The 20,789-nt window shown below is 36.7% G+C and overlaps 1 protein-coding gene across 1 annotated transcript in view; it reads left to right on the top strand.

Annotated features, from left to right (window-relative positions):
- LOC114299242 (uncharacterized) overlaps window positions 1-20,789 on the top strand; it is a 92,266-nt gene that overhangs the window by 50,050 nt on the left and 21,427 nt on the right. Inside the window, exons 13-15 of the mRNA XM_082900123.1 lie at window positions 4,735-4,840; window positions 8,977-9,073; window positions 9,924-10,019. Coding sequence (XP_082756249.1) covers window positions 4,735-4,840; window positions 8,977-9,073; window positions 9,924-10,019 — 299 coding nt within the window. The remainder of the gene's footprint in view (window positions 1-4,734; window positions 4,841-8,976; window positions 9,074-9,923; window positions 10,020-20,789) is intronic.

Raw genomic sequence — 20,789 nt, 5'->3', positions numbered from 1 at the left:
TCCCCTATCTCCTCCCAAACAAAATCCGGTTTAGAGGTCCATCCCCTATCTTCCCCTAAACCGTGGAGTACATCCCCTTATCTCCTCCCACACAAAACAATGTATGCAAATGCAATGCTCAATCAATACACGTATTTTCTGTATTAATGCAATAGTCAAATTAATGACTTAACCAATGTGATTAGTTTCAGTTATTCCTAATCCACATGCAATGTCTACAACAATCACGACTATCCTCCACCGATAGCCCAAAACAGTTATTTCTAGACTGGAAATAAATATAACAACAATTCAATAGGCGAGTGGTTTAAATTATCCCACTACACCATTTAATCAATGAATTCCTCAATTTCATGAATTTAACCAAATTCCCAAATTCCCTTAAACTAATTATACAAATTAATTTATCAATACAACTAGGGTTTTTTTCCAAAATTACCAAAATATCCCCAACATATCAAAATACCAAAACTTAGAACAAAACTTATAGAATGGAGTAGGAAATCCCTACCTCGAAGAAATAGCCCCAAAAGAGAAGATGGAGATGAAGACCCAAACTCCAAAGTGCTCCAAACTACCAACAATTCAGATTAAAACGAAGCCCTCGACTCACACACTCTTTTTAATTAAGGATCTAGGGTAGAAACACACCCTAAGTGGATCAAATCTAAGAGAGAAGGTGAGCAGGATGAGAGAGAAGTCAGACCTTAGGGTTTGGAATCTAAAAAGATGATGAAAAACTGATTAAAAACCCGCTGCTGTCTAATTAAACTGGACAGGCTCGCTCGAGCGAAGACTTGGTCGCTCGAGCGACCAGACACAAGAAATCCTCGCTCGAGCCAAGAATGCAATACTTCAGGTCTATACTAGACGCAAACTCTCGCTCGAGCGACCAAACCCCGGCTCGAGCGAAGAACCAAAAACAACAGCTAGCTCGAGCGACAAACTCCTCGCTCGAGCGAAGATCCAAAATTCTGGACAGCAATACTTGGTTTCTAAACCCAACCAACCTGAAACAAACCTGCCCAACACATCCTATAACTCCAAATGAGAAAATAAGGGACAACAACAACAATTATACAATGACAGAATCTACGGAACCTAAGTCCGGATACAATAATCAAATGGGAAAAGACCGGGGTCGCTATAAAATATCTTAAAAACATATTTTGTTTCAAGGGTTGAGATTAATTTCTAAATTTGTCCTACAGTCAAGATTTTTTTAATTCTCACTTACTCAATCTTCTTTTTTTCCTTTTTTGTTGACTCATGCACTCTCTTTCTCCTATCCACCTTCTTCCTCTTTCCTTTTTATTTTATCTCCTTTCTATTTCCCTCCCTATTTCTTTATTTTATTTTTTATTTTTCTCCCTTTTTGCTCACTTATTTTACAATAATGTTAGGTGGTCCGAAAATCATGACTTGAATCATTCAAAATGATGTTTTGAGTGTAAAATAACGTCGCTTTGACACATTCAAGTCATTCAAACCACACAAATTTGGACCACCAAATATTTTTCCTTATTTTATTTACATCGTGTCTTCAAGCACAGACATACACTACTATACTTATATTATAGGAGTTATGTTAGAGATCCCAAATAAATTATTAAATATTCTACCAAACTTCTCACATGGGTGTGAGACTTATACACATGTATTTTGTGTAAGTCCTACACCTATGTAAGAGATTTGGTAAAATATTTAATAATTTATTTGAAATTCATAACATTTTTCATATTATAATGGGATGAGAATCATTCATGCTGATCTTAATAGGAGAGAATTTAAAAGATTTAGGAGTTTTGAATAGTTTATTTTTTAAAGTTTATTGAATAGAATATTTATATAAAAAATTAAGATAATTAGATATTAATAATTATATTTTAAAATTAAATTTATATTACAAAAATTAAGTAATTATTTTTAAAATTATATTAATCGTATGTTTTTTTTTAAAATAATATAATTCAAATGTTACAAATATTTAATTAACTTAATTTTTTAAATACATATTTTAATTACCAATTCAAATCATTAACCATGTTTGTTTGGATGGACATGAGCTTGGGATTGGACTAATAGTCCTATAAAATTATTAATCCGATGTTTGGTTAAACAACTGAAGTACGGACTAATTATTTTAAACTTGACTATTAATTAAGATAGGATACATAATCTAACGAATTCGTAGTCCTAAAACTATTAGTCATGGAAATGCTAATCCAGTCCACCCAAACAAACATAGCCTAAATTGATTCCAAAATATCTATTAAGCCCGAATACTCTCTCGACTCTGACTGAAAAAAAACCAAACTCTATTGAAATTCATATGATCTAGAATGGAACAGAATATAATATAAACAATATGAAAATCAAAATCTGAATGCAAAACACAAAATGAAACGGTACACAATATGCCTTCGGACAACCCACAAGACCAAGCCACCTCTTCCGCCTCTCCAATTGCGTCACTATCTTCTCTATTCCTCTCCAACCCTCGCCCTGCCTGCCTTCCAAACCCTAACCCTAACCCTAACCCTAACCGTCAAATTCACCTCCCTCTGAGAACCCAAACCCTAACTTTCTCCTCAAACTCCTCCCAAATCTCCACCGCCACCTCCTCCGCCGCCGGAGAAGAAATCGTTCGCGGTGGCCACCGGCGAGCTCTTCCTAGGAATTGCAGCGCGAATTATAAAGAGAAGGAATGGGATTGATGGTGGGGACTCGAATTCGGTCCCGATTACGATGTTTAGGGATTCGGAGAGAGGGTCGTATTTTTGGAGGAGGACGAAGGAGGGGATTGCGTCGGTGGTGGAGGACCCGGTGCAGCCGGAGGTGGTTTGGGAGCAGAGGTTGAAGGATGTGGAGGCGGAGAGGTGTCGGAAGGCGGTGACGAGCCCTGGGTTTAGCTTCTCTGCTGCTGGGCTTCTGTTTCCGTACCATCTTGGTGTTGCTCAATTTCTTATCGAGAAGGGTTACATAAAGGTTGGAATTTTTTGAATTCTTGGTTTCTTTGTCAGTTGTTTCGTTTATAAAGTTAGGATTGTGTGTATATATGTGGTGATGGGTTATTTTGTATTATCTAAGCTTCACAGAACCTGCCACTATATGAACTTTTGAAATTGATGCTCACAGAGTAGAGTTCTTATCAACTATGTTACATAGAGTCTTAAAAATAAGACAAATACGATGAAATTCTTATATATTTGTATTCAACACCACCATTATATGTATATATATATATATATATATATGGCTGTATAATTGTCATAAAACAAGTGAAATTATTGTTTTACACATTACATATAATACTATTTTATCTCACATAATGGAATAAAAATATGAATTCTTTTTTCTTTTTTCTTTTTTGTTGAGTTCCCATACTGTTAAATTTGAGGTTTGATGGGTCCGATGGGTCACCTGTAATCGAGTCCATTTAACATTGCTTATCAATGTTTATCTTAGGTTTGGGGACAACATTGAGCAGCCAAAGACTGAGATTAAAATTAAGAACTTTACATTACTTTTGAGGAGAAGAAAACATGGTAGAATTGGAAAATTGAATCCGAGTGACCTTTTTCCTTTCCAATTCCATGGACTAATGATGTCCAAATTTCATCAGATGCAATTAGTCCATTTAGCAAATTAGCACTGAAGAAAACAGGGGCAGGGGTTCCCTTGTCCAAGTCCCCTTTTTGAATCAACTTACTGCTTTGCCATTGATTATAGTAATGAAGTTTTATTTTAAAACTTTAATTTCTCTCAAAGCCTTTCTTTAAGAAGATATAATCAAGTAACTTGCACTCCTTAAAAGCGTACCGAAAATTTGTCTGCCTTCTGAAGCCACTTGAGAAGCAGGGGTAGTCTCATGAATGACCTCATGCAACCTTCTACACACCCTCCTTATGACCATATAAATGCTTGTCACACGACTTGTGGGTTTGAAATTATTTGTAGACTGGCACTGATCTTCGTTTTCTGGTCTTCACCGTATCATATTGGGAATGAATAGAAATTGTAAGCAAGGCCTTTTGCAATAATTACTTATTTACAGTTTTTTTTAGGGGTTTGTACAGTCAGTTATGTGGTTGAGACTTTTGACCTTGTCATTCGTTGCAGTTATTGTAATCTTGTTGATTGCTTGATTATATAAATAAAATTAGAATTGAAGATTTTATATTTGATAACCAAACCAAACCAAACCAAACCAAACCAAGCCTTAAGTCCCATCAAATGGGGTCGGCTACATGAATCCTTCTTCTCCATGCGGCATTATCAAAGGCCATTTCGCTAGTCAAATTAAGCCTTGATTTTATATTTGATGTGGTCTAAAATTTCCTTGGGTAAGATTTGGGTGATTCTTGAGCGTGCGATAACCGTGGAAATTTTCTTGGTTAAAGTTTGCTTGGCTAGTCCTTTGAGGATTATGTCAGTAACTCAGAGACTTATAAGTGTTTATATGTTGAAGAAAATATGATTTTTTCTGTTGCTCATTCTTTTATGTTTTGCTGATAATGCTACTTTCAATTATAAGATGTTGATCAGGATTTTAGAGGACTTTAATAGGTTCTACATTGATTCAAACTTAGCATGTAGCATAAGAAGTTTATGTGTATTTATGTGTGGTATGGAGTATTGAACATAAGATGCACCCTGCCACTTTGAACAATTTATTTGAATGTGTTTTTGTATGCAGCCCCTCAATTGTTTGATATTGTTGTTTCCTCACAGTTGCTGTAACACAGATCCTTTGGAGGCCTAGAGGCTTGTTGGTTGATCAATTTGACTCTAAAGAAGACCTCATCAATGCAGTCTTTACTTCATCCTTTATTCCGGGGTACAAATTTCTGTATTTCAAGTACTTCATACCTGGATTTATGTGTATATATATTACCAAACCCACATCTTTTAAAATTTATTTCTCAAGTCCAAGTCTTTTTCAACTTATTTACCAAATTCAAGTTGTTTTTGAAGTCGTATTTCCAATGCATGATTTTAATGTAAAACTGCGTTTTGAAAATATTTAAAAATAACTGAAAGTGAAGTCGTATATTGATTTCTATGGTCAAAACATTGCCTAGCATAAAGGTGCCAACTACTTCAATCCGTACCATATGGACCAAATCTGATGTTTGATATTGTTGTTTCTGTAAAAATAGATGTATTATTGATTGATTTTTTGATATATTACAATGATTCTTATATATAGAAGAGAGGATGTGGGAAGAGAATAGGTGAGTGTGTAGTAGGTATGGAGTAGGTGAGGAGTAGGTGAGGAGTAGGTGAAGTAGGTGAGTGTGTAGTAGGTGAATTTTAACAGCCCCCCGCAAACTCAAGGGAGATAGGAACTAACCAACTTGAGTTTGGAGAGAGTAACAAAATAAGAAAATACATAAAAATAAAAGAGGATAGGAGACACTGTATGGTCGTGTCAGACCATTGGTGAAGACACTGGATAGTGGTGTCATAACGTTGTAGAGGACACTGTATGGGGGTGTCATAACGTTGTAGAGGACACTGTATGGTGGTGTCATAACGGTATAGAGGACACTGGATGGCGGTGTCAGACCGATGTAGAAGACAGTTTATGGGGTCATGTCGGACCGTTGTAGCAGACAATGTTGTGACAGTTGTTGTGACAGTTTACAGAGTCTTGCTGGACCCTTGTAGAAACTAACTGGAATCAATGTCGGGACAGTTTATAGAGTCTTGTCGGATCCATGAAGGAGCTAACCGGAATCAATGTCGGGATAGTTTACAGAGTCTTGTCGGACCCATGAAGGAGCTAACCGGAATCAATGTTGGGACAGTTTACAGAGTCTTGTCGGACCCCTAAAAAGTCGCACCCTCAAAAGGTGTGCCAAATCGGTCAAAAAAGGCGTGCCATCAAAAGGCGTGCCCAATCCATAAAAAGGCGTGCCATCAAAAGACGGGCCATCAAAAGGCGCGCCCATGTTGTCGTCGAGCGCCGAGCGGCGCATGATGCGCGTGTCTGCCTCTTCGTCAGGGTCTTTATAAACTGAGGCGGAGGCTGTGCTTGAGACAGAAGCGAAGACAAAAAAACTTTGTGAAAAAAACTTCTGAAAAAACTCTTCATTTTCTGAGAGAGATATTCGTTTTCTGAGAGATTGTCTCTAAGAGCTGCAAATCTTGAAACACTATGTAATACTCGGTTGCCCAGAAAATGGCCTCTTCTTCCCGTTCAGCTACCCAGAATATGGCCTCTTCGTCCCGTGGTCTGCTCACTCTCTTTCCCGACCTCAACGAGTCAACAAGAGAGATAACTGGTGCGGTGGCCAGTGAACCTCAACCAAGCGCCTTTGGTTTTGCTCCGTTGAACTTTCCGATGCGGTCGGTGGAGCAAAAAATGGCAGTGCAAACTGATATTGAGGCCAATCAGTATACTTTGAAGTCATGTGTGGAGACCATGACGGCGATCACAAACCTGTCGCACCGGCTGCAGAGTAGGACAAATGAGGTGCAACAGTTAAACGCCCAACTGGCTCTGCTCCAACGCATGTATAAGGATGCGCGAGCAGAGATAAGTGTGCTAAAGGCGGAAAATAAGGAGCTGAAGCGGAAGGCCACCGTGATGTTCCGATTTGGAGGGCCGCCATATGCTGCAGTGGAGGAGCAGGGAGTAGTGATCGTGCCCAGTGGAGTGGGAAACATGGAGGCAACACTGGCAAGGGCCGCCCAAGACGGAGGCAAGAAGAAGAGACCTGCGGCACAGTAGAGAAGAAAAATGCCGCCTGTGGATGTGGTTGTTTGAGTTTTGGTTTTGTGGTCTTGGTTTTTTGTTTTTTTGTTTTTTTGTTTTGTTTTGTTTTTTTTTTTTTGTGATCGGGGTGGATCCCCAGCATGAAGAAATGACAAGATTGTGGAATGTTGTTGGTGTTATTTTGTGTTGTTTAATAATAAAAATAAAAAGAAAATAAAAATAGATAAAAAAAATATTTTTGGATGGGTTATTTGAGAAAGAGATATTATTATAGAGTGGATATTTGAAAGAGAGGAAAAGTGGTTTGGAGAAAATAAATAAAAATAATTGATTTTGAAATCAAACGGAAGAGATTGGGGAAATAAGGAAAGTGGTTCACGTGGTTGTTTTTTTTTTTTTTTTTTGGAATGAAAAAGAGAAGATAAAATAAAATAAATAAAGGTAATGTTGAGGGCGGTGGTGTAGTGATTTATGTGTAGTTGATACCAGCTTTGTCTGGTACTCATTACTTGAGCATTATACAACTCCAAATAAAATAAATAAAGGAAAAGAGGGGGACAAAACCCATGTGCTCTGCTTCACCGTCTCCAAACAAGAGAGAGAAAGAGGGAAAGACTGCAGCGCACACTAAAGACTGCAGCGCACACTAGCGCCAGGCCATTCTTTTCTTCTCTGGTTCGGTTTCATGAATTCTGCTCTCTCTACTCTCTTCTCTCCCTCTCTCTACAATTCAGTTGGAGGAGAGACTGTGTTGAGAGGTGTTTAAATGGAGTGATGGTGTAGAGTCAACCACCACTCGTTGCAACTACCCCCTCAGATGAAAAAGTTTGGTATAGGTGTAGCAAGTGTGCTGCCCTTCCAAAGGACTGCACCACCGTGCAGAAATGTTACATTGAGCTCTCCAAGCAAGTCAAGGCAAAGCTCGGAAAGGTGGATGAGTACTTCCTCAAGCTGGCCGACGCCATGGTCACATGGATTGAAGCGTGGGATGAACTCAACCCGGCTAAAGGAGAAGCAGTTGTACTAACCAAAGAATCCGGAAGTATCATACTGCAACCATTGATGTGCCTGGACCTGAAGTTCATCGATTGGCTGCTATGGCTGGAAAATATAAGATATATTTAGTGATGGGTGTGATAGAGATGACAGCGGAATAGGTTGAGGTCCGGCGGGCGGCTAAGGTGAGGTTGCCGCCCGCCGGGGAAGCGAAAATACTAGGTTCTAAACCTGCTCTGATACCATGTAAAAATAGATGTATTATTGATTGATTTTTTGATATATTACAATGATTCCTATATATAGAAGAGAGGATGTGGGAAGAGAATAGGTGAGTGTGTAGTAGGTATGGAGTAGGTGAGGAGTAGGTGGAGAGTAGGTGAAGTAGGTGAGTGTGTAGTAGGTGAATTTTAACAGTTTCCTCACACTCCTTCCTCCATACAAACCTGCACACCCCCCTTCTTTCTCACACTGTATAAAAGCTACATATAACACCTATCTTCACATGCTGTACCACCTGATTGTCATCTATGCTAGACAATCCAAGTCCCAGAGAGAGAACTGGATATTTGAAATTGAGAGCTTAGAAAGAGAGAAAACTGAAGGGCTATGTATGAACACCCTAACATTTGCCTTCCTGCCATGCCAGTGAAGTTGATTTTTAGAGAGAGAAAAAATAAACATTGGAAAGTGATTCTGTCATATATAATATATGTACTCACTTCTTCATGATGGAAGTAAAAAGGTTGATAATAGGGGCCTAAAGTGAACTACTTTACCCATGTAATATCTTTGGTGATAGAGGCTCTACAGTCCTGCCTAAGGCATAACTAGAAGAACATAAACCTTGAAATTGTGGGATTCAGGCATCGTTTGACAAGTGGTGATTTTAGCCAAAAAGTCACTAAAAAAACCAAAAAGCCAACAACATATACCAAAAAGTCAGATTTTTTTTCTCTCTCTACTTTTTGCACATCTTTTCATAAAAAACCAAAAAGTCATCTCAAACATACTAGTTTTTTTTACATCATATTTTAGTCAAAAAGTCAAAAAATTACTAAAAAAGCCCGTTTCCAAATGAGGCCTAAATCACGACTTTAATGAAGTCGTGGAACTGAAACATGGTTTCATTCAAGTTGTGATTGTGAACAACTTCAGTTTGCAATATATTTCTTTTCAGTTTGCAATATATATTTTTTTAAAGTTGCGTGTTGTAGTTTATGCAATGAAGTTGAACTAAAAGTAATTCAGTGCAGATATCTTGCACCAAGACCAGCAACAATGTTCAGGAATCGACTTTGCATTGATGGGGGTTTGACATTGTTTATGCCACCCACGTCTGCTACTCAGACGGTAATGATTCTTTCGGTGAAAACAGAATTTAAATAACCATGCATTGCATAGTTTTGTTAGTTGATGTGGAATCACAAATATATAACTATCATAACTATCACTGGTGAGAGAAACCCGTTAATGGTATCTGAAGTTGTTAATGCATGAATGCTGCATAGACTCACTTAACAGCAGCGTATTCATTTAGCTTCTCTTGACAAGTTTGTCAAGAATTTTTAATATTTTGATTATGAAATTCTATTACTATATTTGGGCCTTCCTGCCTTCAATTCTGACATTAAGGGGAAGGTCTCTTTGAAGATTTTGTTTTGTTTTTTGGTGTTACCCCCCATTGGAATTATGTGAATGTTTCTGTATAAAAAGTAAGAAATCTATGGTTTCATTCTGACATAGTTTCATGAGGCCTTTGAATCATCTTATTGGTAATCCCCAATCTACTCTTTCCTGTATTTTAAAAGGTGATTTTTTTCTGTTTATGTCTTCCATGCCGCTGCTTGTCTTTTGTTCTCTCTTTGGATTTTTCTGCCTCGGAATTTACAATTTCATAGTGTGTTGCTTCTTTCCAAATTGAACATGTGCGTTACTAAGGTGTATTTGAAATGAATTTACTCTACTTCCCATAGACCTTGATATTGGTTTATAGTCCGTATAGTCTCATTTTTAAATTAATCTAGGATTCCAAAATCTATAAATAAACTTGTGTTTTATGATTACTCCTATAGTTTTTCTTTATGTAGTTGCTCAATTTTTGTTTTGTAGTACTGGTACCTTATTTCTATGTATGGATGATCATCCAATTTACTTATTGATTCAGTATTTGATTGTTTAGTGTTGTTCCGTTGCTTTTCAGATTCGTGTTTGTGCCTTCCCAGCCAGTCGATTGGGATTACAAGGAATTGGAATTAGTCCCAACTGCAACCCTGAAAGTCGGGCTACTCCCAGAGAGGTAATCTTATAACCTGACTAGTACGCCTTTCTTTGAGGATAAACCATTGAAATTTTTGCGATCCTCTTCATTTCCGCTTTTTAATTGGGCACTTGAGCCAGCAGAGGATGATATTCTTGATAAGCTCTTTGAGTATGGGTATTTTTTTTATTTTTGAGTACATCGGAAATAAATAAAGACAAGAGGAAGTAAGTCCTCTCCCTAGACACTCCCATCATGTCTGAAACAAGCAGACATCTTAATTCAACCGGTGGTTCTTTGAAAACAAGCATATCTTTTGGTTGGTTCGCTCCCATTTTTGCCAATGCATCGGCACATAGATTCCCTTCCTTCCAGACGTGTTGCACAGAGCACTCACAGCCTATGAGAAGAATTTGAGCATCGTGTACCAATTCCTTGAAGGGTGTTTTGCCACTTGGGTCCTCATGCATCAGTTGCATTGCTTGGGCTGCGTCGCTCTCGATGATTACTTGGTTCATTCCTTTTTGCAATATGACAGTCAATCCTTTGTATAGTGCCCACAGCTCAGCTTCAAGATTGGTGCCACTTTGCAGTTTTCCATAGAAGCCACACACCCAAGCGCCTCTTTCATCTCTAATCAGCCCTCCAAAACCTCCACCACCTCCAATTCTTCTACTGCCATCAGTGTTCATCTTAAGTCGACCTGCAGGTGGCAAAGACCAATGGATTAGTCTAAATGGAGGTCTAGGATTAGATATGGAATGAAGAAAAGCTTGGTGTATTTCTCTAGAGTAATTCATAATAAAGTTAACAGTTTCTTGGGTTTGAAAGGATTTTTGCTCAATAACCATAGAATTCCTGTTCTTCCAGATTTTCCATAAGCAACAGTAAAGATAGATTGCCAAGAAGTGTTATCATTGAACATAAGTTTATTTTTTGCATTACTCTCTAGCCATTCCAACCAATTTTTCCACATCATATCCAAATACCACTGTTTATTAAAAATAGCTAACCACACTTCCTTAGCTTTGAAGCAGTCCCTAAATAGATGAGACATATCCTCAATCCCACAGCAGTGAGGGCATGTAGGATCAGTGGTTAAACCCCTTTTGAGTCTCATTTGATTTGTAAGTAATTTCCCATGGAACACATGCCAAAGAAAACCTTTCAGTTTTTGAGGCAATCTCATTTTCCATATCCAGCTCCAATCCTCCTCATTCTCATGGTTGCCAATGATGAGCTTATACACAGATGCAACATTAAAGGAACAATCAGATGCGCCCTTCCACAAGGGGTTGTCCATCTCCAGAGAATATGGAGGAGGATTATCCAGAATCAAGGAGGCAATAGTAGGGGAGAAGAATCTGTGAATTTTGTTCTCATTCCAGCTACCATAAGAGTTAGACAGCTCACTCACAGTATTAGGGAGATATGAGTACTGTACTTGTTTTGGTTAGTGTGGGGCTCAAGGTCTTCAAAGGCCGTATTTCCACACCACCAATCTTACCACACATTCACATGTTGCCCACTACCAACGTTCCATTTCACACCCTTTCTCAGGATGTGTCTAGTTTGCATGATACCCCTCCATAAATGGGAGGTTCTTCTGCCCTTATTCCAGTCATAAAGGGAGGTGTTTTTCAAATATTTAGCTTTACGCATATCACACCACAAACCTTCTTTGTTACTAAGCAGGTGCCAACCTAGCTTGGTTAACAAAGCCAAATTCTGGTCTCTGGCCTTCTTGATAGCAAGGCCACCTTTGTTTTTCATGTTACAAACAGCATCCCAATTGACCAGGTGAATTTTTTTCTTTTCCAGGGTGCCACCCCATAGGAAATTTCTATTCAACCTGTCAATATCATTGCTCACTCTTTTAGGGATAAGCATAGTTTGCATAGTATAGGAAAGGATGGCAGAGCTCACAGATTTGATGAGTGTAGCTCTACCTGCCATGGATAAGGTATTAACCTTCCAACCAGACAATCTGTTTTGCATTTTCTCTAAAACCTCATTGAAATGCCTTCGGCCAACTCTGCCATTAAGCAGTGGAACTCCCGGATATTTCCCTAACTCAGACGTTAGGGGAATACCACACTTGGTGCTCAACTCTTTGGCATACCTCCTCTCAACATTAGGGGATACATACAATTTGGATTTATGGGAGTTAACCCTTAATCCAGAGATGTCACAGAATTCATGCATGACCTTCATAATGGTGTTGCAGTTTTTGATGGTAGCTTGGCCAAACAACATGAGATCATCAGCAAAAAAACAAATGAGTTAGGCTAGGCCCACCTCTAGTAATCTCAATCCCTTTCCAACTCTTGCTCTCTACTTTGGAGCTTATCATGTTAGACAATCTCTCCATGTATAAGACAAAGAGGTAAGGGGGTAGGGGGTCACCTTGGCATAAGCCTCTTTGAGGTTGAAATTCCTCAAGAGGTTCACCATTCCAAATAATGGCAGTGCTCACAGTGGTAACACAACTCATAACATGATCAATAAAAGTTTTGTCAAAGTTAAACTCAAGTGTTTGTTTTAAAAAAACCCAAGAAATTTTATCATAAGCTTTTTCCAGGTCAATTTTTAAAATCATGCCCCCTTTCTTCCCTTTTTTGAGGTTCAAAGAATGTAACACTTCTTGAGAAATAATGATATTGTCACTAGTATTCCTCCCAAGAATGAAGCTGCATTGATTGGGTCGAACAATCTTACTTAAAAAGGGGCGTAATCGGTTAACAAAAATTTTAGAAATGATTTTGTAAGTGACACTACACAGGCTAATAGGTCTAAAGAGCTGAATGGTCTTAGGATTCTCAACTTTAGGAATTAAAGCAACGAGAGTTCTATTGATCCCAAGAGGTATTTGATTGTTGAAAAAACAATTTTTAGCAAATTCACACACAACAGAGCCAATAATGGGCCAGTAGGTATCTAAAGCAACAAGAGTTCTATTGATCTCAGGAGGTATATGATTGTTGAAAAAACAATTTTTAACAAATTCACACACAACAGAGCCAATAATGGGCCAGTAGGTATGATAGAAAATTGCTTAGAAACCATCTCTACCTGGAGCTTTAAAGGCACTAATGTTCTTCACAGCCTTCCAAATTTCCTCATTAGTAACAGGACGAGAAAGGTGATCATTGGCCTCCTCATCCACTTTACAGAAAATCAAATTGTTTCAATGGTTTCTGTAGAGTGGTGGCTAAAGAGGTTAATAAAGAAGGTAGTAATCATGACCATTGATGAGTAAATAATTATTATTTAATTGGAAAACCAAGATAGATTCCTACAAATAAGGTAGTTTTGAGTATTTTTAATAAAATATTTATAAAATTAATTTACTATTGCTACATGTTACACTTACTATTTACTATGAGTGAACTTACTATTATATATACTTATACTTATTATTGAAAATGACATCTTCAAAATATTAGTGGTTGAAAAGATAACAGGTAATACTTAAAATTTGTGCTAAACTAATAAAATACTATATTGGCTACTTCCACTAAACATTTTGTATAAAATTTTTAATTATTTTTTAACACAAAAACTCCACATTTTATTTATTTTTTTATTTTTTTTTTTTACTTTTTAAGACACAAGATAAAGTGTAAGAGATAAAATGTGTGGTGTTATTTTATTTAAGAAAGTTGGGAATAAATTTATAATCAAATTTTATAAACATCAAAATAAATGTAATAAAGTGAGTTAAATTTTTTTTTTTTAAATTTAAAATTCACATCATTTTATTAATTATTTTATAAAAATAAATTTTTTTATATGAATTTTATATACCAACCTTTTAGGAATTTTGAAAAATACATAATTTTTTATGAATCTAAAATCTACAGTGAAATGAATTTTTTTTCTCCACAAATTCATATGATTGGATATGAATATTTTTTTACAAATTTAATATCTACAATATTTTGAAACATAAATGGAAGATCTGTAGGAAGATCTATCTACCTAGGAAGATCGGTAGGAAGATCTACTTGGGAAGATCTCTCATTTATAAATATATTTAGGAATCTCTTATTTATCAACATTCATTATTGGCAATAAATGAACACATTTACTAAAAAAATACTTTCCTTTACTTACCACAACATGATCAACATTTATTAATGACAATAATTAAATATATCGAAATTAGTTAATTAAAAAAATACATAGGAGACCTCACAATTCATTTGCATACACTATAGACAATAATGATTTTCTGTATAATTTTTCAACAAAAGATAAGTGAAAGAAGTTGATATAATTTTTAAAAATTCAACGAAGTCTCCATGTAAGAATCTATCTATGTCTCTATCTATATTTTACTTATGTGATATTTTTTAATTTATAAATTTTAAGGTTTTGTTAGAACAACATTTCATCTAATCAAAGAAAAAAAATCATTGAATAGTAAGTGGAGTTTCATTAAGTAGTAAATCGAGTTTAATTGAGTAATAAGTAAAATCTAATGAATCAGTAAGTTAAGTTTGATGGAGTAGTAAGTAAAGTCTCGTTAAGTAGTAAGTGGTGTTTACTTTAGTAGTAAGCAAAATCTAATAACATAGTAAGTGGAGTCCCATTAAGTAATAAGTGAGATTTAAATGAGTAGTAAATTACCCAATCATTATGTTGTAAGTGAGATTTAATTGAGTAGTAAATCAAGTCAAATTAAATGGTGTCTTACTAAATACTAAGTCAAGTCTAATAAATTTTTAAATTTTCACATTTTATTTAAAATTCGTATTTCTATTTATTGTTGACCAATCATCGAGTTGATGATTTACTAAGTTATTCTTACAACATTTTGCGACTCAACTTATCCCTTACCAATTTACCACTAAGTAAATAAAGTATCAATGAGTAGTAAGTAGAGTCTCATTATAATAGAAAATAAGGTTTAATTTAGTAGTAAGTGACGTGTAATGAAATATTAAATGGAAGATTATTTAGTAGTAAGTAAAGTCTAATGAAGTAGTAAATGAAAACTCATTAAATAGTAAGTACGATTTAATTGAATAGTAAGTGAAATTTAATGAAATAACAAGTGGAGTCTCATTAACTAATTGTAATATCACTCACCATTTGGTTTGATCTAATTAATTTTATTATACTTACCATAGATAGAAGACAACATTGGGTATAACAACACCGTATATGAGTTACATAACGGTAGTGTCACATGCACCAATTGGTATACCAATTAGTGTACCAATATATGTTATGACATTATTATTGACTCCACCCATTATATAAATTATAAATATTCAAAACCTCTAAAATTATGCTGCATCATCTATTAGTACACTAATTGGTATACCAATTGGTGCATTTAGCATTATCCATTACATATTGATGACGATGATGATATTGACACTAGTGAGTACAACTTGGCAATCAAGAGAATATTATTAATTCTGACGATCTCCCAACCGAAAGAGATGTTAAGTGTATGGATCAACTAACTAAAAAATATATATTTGAAATGACATTAGATTCGGTAAAAAATGAAAAAAGTTTCTATAATATGTATGCAAAGGTGAAAAGTTTTAGTATTTGAAGAGATTAGTTGTATAAGGACAAGAGTAATATGACTATATCAAGGAGATGGGTTTGCTCAAAAGAAGGGCATCAACAATCCAAATACCTTGAGGTGGAAGATCATAAAAAAGAATCGAAACGATTAACTAGAGTTGTCATGCATCCTTTAATATCAAACACAATCCAAATATTTGCAAATATGTAGTGACTGAGTTTGTTAAAGGGCAAAACCATTCCATGATAGGGCCTTTAGTGAAGTAATAAGCGGAAACTCATTGAGTAATAAGTGAAACTAAAATTAAGAAATAAGTGAAGGTAATGAAATAGTAAGTAGAAACTCATTTAGTAGTTAGTGGAGTCTAGTGAAATAGTAAATGGAAGCTCATGGAGTAGTAATTGGAAAGGGAAAGTAAGAGAGAGAAAGAATAGAATGAATTAAATAATTAATTCTGAGACTGAGACTCAGTAAAATGTTTTGGCCTTTTATTATTCCATAATAATTATTATATCATGACCACGTCATAAACAAATACTGTGTACATCACAAATGATCGAAAACAATTACAAATACTTCATAACATATTCATATATTTTTAGTTTCAATTCTGAAACCCACTGCCAAATCTCTATACAACTTTGAATCCTTCTATCTTTCCTGATAATTCTTCTGTATGGAAACAATCTTCCACATCAATGTTATGTCTTCTTCCCAGAACATAACTTGGACTAATGATAATCTTCTTTGATCAATATATCTTTATATCATCTTCTTTCTGAATCTCTGGAACATCATGCAAAACACATGATGATGAAGTTGATGCAGATATTTCTTCATGTTTCTTTTTACAGTTCTTCACAAAGCCTTCGGCTTCTTCTATCATAGGATTTACACGTGACATCTTCAATTGTATACCAGTTCTAACGAACACCAGCAAACAGCATCTCCAACAACGTGAAACATAACATGTTGAACTCTATCAACATGTATACAATAGCACAATATATGATAATATCGTATATTATATTATCACAGTTGTTTTATGTCTCTAGAGGGATATTTAAATGCTGAAGGTCGTGAGATGAAATCATTTCATCTCTCTTGCTCTCTCTCTCTAGTCGAGAGCTTCTCTCTCTAGTCCAAAGTCTCTCTCTCTAAATGGTATAGTAAAGAGCGAAGCGTTTGTTCATTGGAGAAAATATATATGTCCATATATATGTTATTAATATACGATATTATCGTATATTGTGCTATTGTATACATGTTGATAGAGTTCAACATGTTATGTTTCATGTTGTTAGAGATGCTATTCGCTAGTGTTCGTTAGAACTGGTATGCAATTGAAGATGTCACATGTAGATCCCACGATAGAAGAAGCCGCAGGCTTTGTGAAGAATTGTAAAAGGAAACATGAAGAAATATCTGCATCAACTTCATCATCATGTGTTTCGCATGATGTTCTAGAGATTCAGAAAGAAGATGATATAAAGATATATCAATCAAAGAAGATTATCATTAGTCCAAGTTATGTTTTGGGAAGAAGACATAACATTGATGTGGAAGATTGTTTCGAGGCAAAAGAATTGTCAGTAAAGACAGAAGGATTCAAAGTTGTATACAGATTTGGCAGTTGTAGCTCGGCTTTTTTGTCGCCCTCCCTTTCGGAAAGGTTTCGAAAGAAAGCCCTACATTTCGGACTCCCGTCACGGTTTTGCATCTAATTTCACAAAGCGCAATGTGAAACTGATAAATCACTAAAGAGTCCAATCCGGCAAATCATTTTGGAAAATCACATTTTGAATCAGAAAAATTCCAAAACTGGATTGTTTTGCCAGATTACAGAGTCGCCATCTAAATGTTTTATTTTGGAAAATTTAGGAAGCCCTGACTCGTGCCAAAGGTCACGTGTCTGTCATCACCAAAGTTGCCTCGGCTTAGGAACTTGGGTACGAGAGGGGAAGAGCATGAAATGCAAGCACCCCCACTTGCCCGATCAAAGATCGGTCTCTACTAATCATGATATGTTGTTTTAAAAACACATGTACTCTTATTCTGGTTATTAAGCTAGCTTTACTACGTGATGCGCACACACACAAGTATAGACTAAGTCATAAGACTTGGAACAAATCGACTCATGTTTGCTTTTTGAAAATGCCACTTGCAAGCAGGCTAAAGTGCGGATTTGCCACTCTCAAGTGGGCTTAAAACATGATTTGCCACTCTCAAGTGGGCTTAAAACATGATTTGCCACTTCTCAAAGTGGGCTTAAAACTCACAATCGTCGAATTGTTCCAATTCAAGTAACAAAGCCTTCATCCACAGGCATTCAAGCAGTTATAGCAAGTAAGCATATAGCCTCATGGCAAGCATGCGAAACATAGCAATCACTTACACTCATGCAAGATGCTAAAGCGTAAATACTTACAGTGTGCTCCAAGCCAAAACAAAAGCTAATTAGAAATATACATGATTCTAACTATACAACAATGTCTAATGCAACACATGCGATATGCAACTAAATAGGCTCGGCTACCTAAGATGTCATATGATTTGCAACACTTCGATAATCATGCTTTGAAACACGTATTCACGAACGTATATTGAAATACAATGCAGTTTGAATGATGCTCCGAGCCTGGTGCATGCAAGACAATGAATGATACAAACATGCAAGGCATAAGTACGTTAAACAAAACATGCCCTAATCTAACCACTGAAAGCGGATAAATAAAAAGGAGAAAGAAATGGGGTTGGAAGACATGCACACACACACGCATCCTTATTACAACATATATGCCCTCGCGGGGAGGGTCCGAATAAAAGTCCAAGTGTCCAAATATAGTACAGTCCAAAGCGAATAAATAACTAGCTAAGTCTAAGCTAATTAAAATATTACAACTCAAAATGAATTAGCTAATTAATAAATTAACTAAGCTAAGCTATTACACATATTAAACATTCTCGGGACACGAGGGATGCACGCATGCTCGTCCAGTCTCTTCTCGAAATCCATTGCCCTACCCACTCATGCCTCTGTTTGCATTTGATTTGCTCACTGGAATTGCACCAACTTCTGAAGTTCTCTTCTATTCCAACTAAATTGGACCTGCTGAGCTCAAAAAAGGGTTGTCGACCACTTTTTTGTGTTGTAGGCTACTTCCTATGGCCGGTCGGCCACTTTTTCTCTGAATCTCTGGTTTTGGCTGCAACAGAGAGCAATAGGGGCAAAGCAGTGTATTTGTAAGAAAATGTGTGTACTACTACACTTCTCATCATGTCTCAAGCTCAAAGAAGAGTAGTACTTGGCTCTCAAGCCATCAATCAAACATCTCAATGCATGATGGCTTGAAAATCAAGCTTGTACAAGCTTAGTGAATGCATACACAACACACAAGATGCCATCCCTCTATCATACATGATCAAGGGAGATGGGGACAAAGGGGATTGGCTCATTTCATCACTTTGAGTATGAAATAGACTAATCCGCCTTGTGTTCGATATAACGTCCGATCGAACACTTGACACATGCAAAGCAACATGCTTAATCTTGCCATTTTTACTTGATCCATTTTTATTTACACATTTTACATTACCGATTAGTCTTTTAACCGATTAAGTCCGGAATGAAAGTCCTCTAATTGGAAAGATGGCCTCAGCCACTTTCAAAGCAATAAGAGTAAGACAATGAAATGGGTGGTATGATGCCAAGTTCATATGCAAAAGGATGATGAGGCATGAGACAACTCATGTTCAAGCATGCAAACTAACAAACATGCAAAGGGGAATGGCTCTACAACCCCACACAACAAGTCACATGCAGCAAAACAGTTCAAAACAGAGCCATGCAACCCCAAAACAGTGGTTTTCATGCAAAAGATGTGAGCCAAAACAAGCTTATCTAGCATGCTCATGCACTAGGCCACCGAAGCACATAAACTAGAGCTATACAAAACAATGCATGGGTGCTTCAACCATCTCAAAACAGTGCCTCTACATGCCAAAACCATGCTGAAAATGTTATGGACATGCACCAAAACACAACAATATAACATGCCAACTCATTGGGCTCTTGAAGCATATTAACTACACCTATGCAATGCAATGCACAAGGGTTGTCACCAACCCAGATCAGAGTTTCTATATGCTCAATAAGTAGCCAAAACATGATGATCATAAGCCAAAACAAAGCAGAACAAAAGGCTAACATGTGAGGCCCTCTAAGCATACAAACCAAGGCTATACAAAGCAATGCACAAGGGCCTCAACCACTGCAAAACAGTCCCTATACATGCCAAAATATGAGCTTTTACATGTTAGGTATGGGCCAAAATAGACCAGAAAAGCATGCTCCCTTTTAGGCCATTATAGGCATTTAAACCACAACCATGCAATGCCAGGCACAAGCTACTTTAACAATCCAAAATAGAGCTTAAACACAGCAAAACATGAGTTATTGTAAGCCAAAAGCAAGCCAACACATGTTAGGAAGATAGGTCAAAACATGAAGCATGTTAGGCTAGAAAGCAAGTTTGCACTACAAGCGTAAGAAACAAGCAACCAATGCCCCAACCAACCCAAAACAGACCTCATACAGGTTAAAATAGGGCCTAAATCAGGCTGGGATTGAGCTAAAACAAGCCACAAAAACATGCTCTTTTGCAAGGCCAACAAGGCATGGCATGGGGAAATTAGGAGAGGAGGCCATCCCCTCCCATTTTGGGCCTCAAAACAAGAGTTCCACCACTGAAATTCCTCTGGAATTCAGTGGTTTGAAGGCCAAAACAAGGTGGTTTTAAAAGCTTAGAAGCATGGCTCAATGCTTAGCCAAAAGGCTACAAAAGGAGAGGGACCACCCCTAACTCCAAGGAGGGATGAAACCAGCATGTTTAACACATAAAAACAGAGGTTTCTTTAGTTGAAGACCAGGCCAAGAATAGCATGCAAAGGTGGCTATGGAACCAATGAAAACAAAGCTTGAGAAGAGAAAAGACTCACCCTTGAAGCACAGCACAGAATCAGTCCCTTTCTGAGCCAAAACCAGTCTTGTGAGCTGTCAAAACACCTCCAAGAACCTCCTCCTCAAGAGAGACAACTTTGGTAGAGGGGTGTAGGCTTGAAAATGGGAAGAAATCTCACTTCTAAGCAATCCTATACACAATATGGATAGAGAGAGAGGAAATTCTAGAGAGAGAGAGATTTTTGCTCTGAAAAAATCTGAACCCCCTCAAGTGAGAGAGAGCTCTCCTTATATAGAAAAA

The sequence above is a fragment of the Camellia sinensis genome, chromosome 12 (assembly GCF_055761805.1).
Source record: "Camellia sinensis isolate YWXY chromosome 12, ASM5576180v1, whole genome shotgun sequence".
NCBI classification, from domain to species: Eukaryota; Viridiplantae; Streptophyta; class Magnoliopsida; order Ericales; family Theaceae; genus Camellia; species Camellia sinensis.
The sequence above is the reverse complement of the archived record's forward strand: the minus strand, read 5'-3'. Positions and strand labels throughout refer to the sequence as shown.